The following is a 5,490-nucleotide window of genomic DNA, read 5'->3' as shown; positions in this document are numbered from 1 at the left end:
AAAAAAAAAAAAAAAAAAAAAAAAAACACTGGAAAAAAACACTCCAGCCTGGATGACAGCTAGACTCTGTCTCAAAAAAAAAAAAAAAAAAATCTCAAGAAGAAAAAAAAAAACACTTGATACAAAGAACGCGAAGGGACTGACTTTTATAAGATGACAAAAGAAACCAAGATGACAAAAGAAAAATGTTTTTAGAATTCCAAAGAAAAATGATGTCCAACCAACATTTCTATACCCACTCTAGAATGTTTTTAAAAGATCACTTTTTTAAAAGTATATTAAAAATAATGTCAATAACTGAGCTACCTCAACAGTTATCTCTGAAATATCTAGGTCCCCAGAACCTAAAGCCATGTTTCCTCCAGGCCAGATCCTCAGTCTATAGCATCAAAATACCATACATTTCAGATATACTGGCATTCTTTGGCCATAAAACTATACAGTTCTCCTTATACTTTTAAAACCAGCCACCAGAAACAATTTGCTGGTCCTCCACATCACAATCCTCTCAATACCTTCCATCCTCTTTAGAGAGCTTACTTTCAATATTTGAATCTTTTGAGTGGCATTCTTCCCAAGTTTATTTTTAGTGAACTTTTACTTTGAAATAATTATACATTCACATACAGTTGTAAGAAATAATAGAGATCTCACGTATCCTGGTTTCCCCCAATGTTAACATCTTACAAAAATATACTACAACATTCCAAACAAGGTATTGACTTTGATATAAATCAGTCTTAGCTTATACTTCCCCAATTTTACTTGCACTCATTTTTTATTTAGATCAAAGCAATCCTATCACATATGTAAGTTCGTGTATCTACCACCAGCGAAAAATGCAGAGCAGTACCACCACAAGGATCTCCTATTGCTGTTTTTATAAATATAACCATCTCACTCCCTTACGTACCCCCCACCAAAAATTCAATTTTCTTTTCCTTTTGTGCATTAAATCACCAAAACATATATAAAGCTGATGTATAAATCACCAACACTTACATAAACCTTATAAATAATTAACATGGGTATAACTTCAAAATTTATATATTTTCTGGCCAGGCTGCAGAGGCTCACGCCTGTAATCCCAGCACTCTGGGAGGCCAAGGCAGGCGAATTATTTGAGGACAGGAGTTTGAGGCCAGCCTGGGCAATATGGTGTAATCCCGTCTGTATCAGAAACACACAAAAAAATAGTTGGGCATGGTGGAGTGAGCCTGTAATCCCAGTAATTCAGGAGGCTGAGGCACAAGACTGTCTTGAACCCAGGAGGCAAAGGCTGCAGTGAGCCAACTTCGCAGCACAGCACTGCAGCCTGGGCAACAGAGCGAGACTCTGTCTCAAAAAAAAAAAGTCATATTTTTTCAACTTTATAAAAAACTGAAATATTATTCAAGTTAAAATTAGTCACAAGTAGAAAAACCAAGACAAAATTCTTTCTTTTTTTTTGAGACAGGATCTCACTGTTACCCTCCCTGGAGTGCAGTGGTATGATCATGGCTCACTGCAGTCTTGACCTCCTGAGCTCAAGTGTTCCTCCTGTCTCAGCCTCCTGAGTAGCTGAGACCACAGGCACATTCCACCAAAAAATTGGCATTTAGCTAATTTTTTGAATTATTTGTAGAGACAGGGTCACCCTATGTTGCCCAGGTGGCCCCGAACTCCAGGGCTCAAGCAATCTTCCTGCCTCGGTCTCTCAAAGTGCTGTGATTACAGGCATGGGACACTGTGCCCAGCCTCCAAAATTCTTAAATCATGTTCAGAAATAAAAAATATACTTTAAGGCCGGGCGTGGTGGGTCACGCCTCTAATCCCAGCACTTTGGGAGGCTGAGGCAGGTGGATCACGAGGTCAGGAGTTCAAGACCAGCCTGACCAACATGGTGAAACCCCGTCTCTACTAAAGATACAAAAATTAGCCAGGCGTGGTGGCTCGTGCCTATAATCCCAGCGACTCAGGAGGCTGGGGCAGGAGAATCGCTTGAACCCGGGAGGCAGAGGGTGCAGTGAGCCGAGATCGCGCCACTGCACTCCAGCCTGGGTGATAGGGCGAAACTCCATCTCAAAAAAAAAAAAAAAATACACTTTGAAACTTGATACAACTTATTTTCCTCATAGAATAACCCATAAGTGTCTACTGAAGGCCAAAAATTACAAATTTAAAACTTTGCTAAACTTTTCCAAATTTTACATATGCACCTAACAAACATAAAATGCACTGACCTTATACTCCACCCAGGGTATGTCACACTTCACTCAGTCTGTAACAACTTACCCTCAATTTCACTGGTGCTGGCTGATGTCTCTTTTTAACTTCTATCCAAGGTTCTGAGTCCAAGTCAGGCAAACTGGTGGACAAACCTCTAGACATTGCTTGAAGAATACTTGTTTCGCTATTTTTCTTTGGGCTCAATGGGCTTCCAATTCTTGGAGAATTTGGGGCAGACTCTAAAATTTTAAGTTAGTTCTATAGTTAAAATGATAATGGCTTTTCTTACTTATAAAATACATTTCATTTTTTCCTTAAATGGGGCTTGATATTTTTTCACAAAAACATGATCAGTCTCAACTGTAAGGTTTCCAGTGATTTTCAAACCTGAAGATTTACTAAAAAGTGAAACCATTGAATAATTAAAGGAATGTCACCAACTCTTACACAGACCACTACATTCACGCAAACTTCTCAAGAATATCAACGTGATTCACTTCCTAATTATGACAGTACAACTATTAGGAAGTCAAGTTCTCTGAAAAATCTTAGATTAAAATCTATAAATTACAAGGAAATTATGGAATCTCAATTGCTATTAAGCCATAGTTAAGCTAAATGCACATCTTATTCAAGATAAAATTAGTCTCTTGTTCTACTAGGGTCTAAACTAAAGCCGTTATTATTCCTAGTTTTCACATTTCCTTGGCTCAACAAGGTTTGCCTACTGCAATAAATGCAGTGTAGTCATTTACTACTTTGGCTCATACTGAAATACTTTAAAGAGTAAAATGTCGACCAGCCTGACCAACATGGAGAAACCCTATCTCTACGAAATATACAAAATTAGCCGGGCGTGGTGGCGCACGCCTGTAATCCCAGCTACTCAGGAGGCTGACGCAGGAGAATCGCTTGAACCTGGGAGGCGGAAGTTGCAGTGAGCTGAGATGGCGCTATTGCAATCCAGCCTGGGCAACAAAAGCCAAATTCCATCTCAAAAAAAAAAAAAAGAGTAAATGTCACATCACTACATCCCTAATGCACACAGCCCTGGCATTAAAAGCATTTAAAAGCTGTTGGAATTTGAAATGTCTTTCTATACAGTACACTTCTGTAGGTTTATTTTTAATCAAAATTATAAAACTCAAATTGTAGCCGGGCGCGGTGGCTCACGCTTTTAATTCCAGCAGTTTGGGAGGCTGAGGCAGGTGGATCACAAGGTCAGGAGTTCACGACCAGCCTGGCCAATATGGTGAAACCCCGTCTCTACTAAAAATACAAAAAAATTAGCCAGGCCTGGTGGTGGGCGCCTGTAATTCCTGCTACTCAGGAGGATGAGGCAGAAAATTGCTTGAATCCACAAGGCGGAGGTTGCAGTGAGCTGAGATCCGCACTCCAGCCTGGGCGACAAAGCGACACACTGTCTCAGAAAAAAAAAAAAAAAATCAAATGGCTTCTTTTATAAATATGTTTTCAAAAGTCAAAGAGTATTTAAGTATTTTAAGCCACATTCAGGTTCAGGTCTGAAGATGCAATATGAACTTGCTTTGGACACAAGGTGCCTTTAAAAAATGTAATCTCTAACATTAGGTTGTAAGTCTCAAATATACACAATAAAATTTATTTTTCAAAAATGTATACCATAAAATTCTTAACATCATTAACTTCTCTAAGTCAATTCATTGAAAATATGGAGAAGTTAAATGTTAGATGCAGAAAGCTGATATAAATTAACACCAGCAATCTTTTTTTTAGTATTTACTAAATGAAAGGCACATTTCAAGAATGGGTTTAAGAAGAGTATTTCAAGATTTTACGTTCATCTACATGCTAGACATAGATAAGAGTAAAAGCTTTAAAATCTTCCCCTTGGACACATGGACTCAACCAGGACTCAACTACTAGATTACTGTATTATTTATAGAAGACTATGTATTTGTTTCGTAACAGGAAAAGCTCTAGAACTGTGCTGTGCAACAGAGTAGGCACAGTCGGGCGTGGTGGCTCACCCCTGTAATCCCAGCACTTTGGGAGGTCAAGGCGGGTGGATCACCTAAGGTCAGGAGTTGGAGTCCAGCCTGTCTGACATGGCAAAACCCCATCTCTACTAAAAATACAAAAACTAGCCAGGCGTGGTGGTGGGTGCCTATAATTCCAACTACTTGGGAGGCAGGAGAATCCCTTGAACCAAGGAGGCAGAGGTTGCAGTGAGCCGAGATCGCGACATTCTACTCCAACCTAGGAGACAGAGCAAGACTCCATCTCAAAAATAAATGGATCTATTAAGTTAAATTAAAACATTTATTTAAAATATTAAAATTAATTTCAACTGTTTTCTAATTTTAATACTAAAATTTTAGTTATATATATGGCTCACATTTTCATTGGACACTGGTGCTTTATAACTTTATTAACAACACATGTATCACCAATTCATTCACAAAAAAAGTACAAGTGAAATACATGCTTTGGATGAACATTAACAGTCTAGTTATAGGAATGGGAAAAATATTAACTCCAGAGAACACTTTTTTTTTTTCTTTTTCATGAACCATACAGGAGACTTAATTTTTTTTTTTAAGAGACAGAGGCCAGGGCGCGGTGACTCACACCTATAATCCCAGCACTTTGGGAGGCCAAGGCGGGCGGATCATCTGAGGTCAGGAGTTCGAGACTAGCCTGGCCAACATGGTGAAACCCCGTCTCTCTAAAAAAATAAAAATAAAAATAAAAAAATTAGCTAGGCGTGGTGGCAGGCGCCTGTAATCCCAGCTACTCGGGAGGATGAGGCAGGAGAATCACTTGAACCTGGGAGGCAGAGGTTGCAGTGAGCCGAGATCACGCCACTGCACTCCAGCCTGGGGGACAAGAACAAGACTTCGTCTCAAAAAAAAAAAAAACAGAGAGAGAGACAGGGCCCCTTACAGCAGTACAGTGCCATGGTAATGCTCACTATAGCCTCCAACTCCTGGGCTCAAGCAATCCTCCCAACCCAGCCTGCTGAATAACAAGGACTACACGTACACACCACCATGCCCAGCCAACTTAAAAATATATATATTTTGTAGACTGGGTCTCACTTTGTTACCCAGGCTAGTCTTGAACTGGTCTCAAGCTATCCTCTCACCTCAATCTCTAAAGCGCTGAGATTATAGGCATGAGCTACAGCACCTGGCCCAGAGAACTCTTATTTCTAATACTATGAATTATCAATGTTCATACTAAATAAAGCCTTAAAAGTAGATGAAGACCTGGGCATGGTGGCTCATGCTATAATCCCAG

General features: G+C 39.5%; 1 protein-coding gene across 1 annotated transcript in view; it reads right to left on the bottom strand.

The window, feature by feature from the left end:
- Positions 1–5,490, bottom strand: part of LARP1B (La ribonucleoprotein domain family, member 1B) — a 168,408-nt gene that overhangs the window by 118,368 nt on the left and 44,550 nt on the right. Inside the window, exon 8 of the mRNA XM_011996434.1 lies at positions 2,275–2,447. Within this exon, the coding sequence (XP_011851824.1) occupies positions 2,275–2,447 (173 nt within the window). The remainder of the gene's footprint in view (positions 1–2,274; positions 2,448–5,490) is intronic.

Source organism: Mandrillus leucophaeus, unplaced genomic scaffold, assembly GCF_000951045.1.
Source record: "Mandrillus leucophaeus isolate KB7577 unplaced genomic scaffold, Mleu.le_1.0 Scaffold513, whole genome shotgun sequence".
Classification (NCBI taxonomy): Eukaryota; Metazoa; Chordata; class Mammalia; order Primates; family Cercopithecidae; genus Mandrillus; species Mandrillus leucophaeus.
The sequence above is the reverse complement of the archived record's forward strand: the minus strand, read 5'-3'. Positions and strand labels throughout refer to the sequence as shown.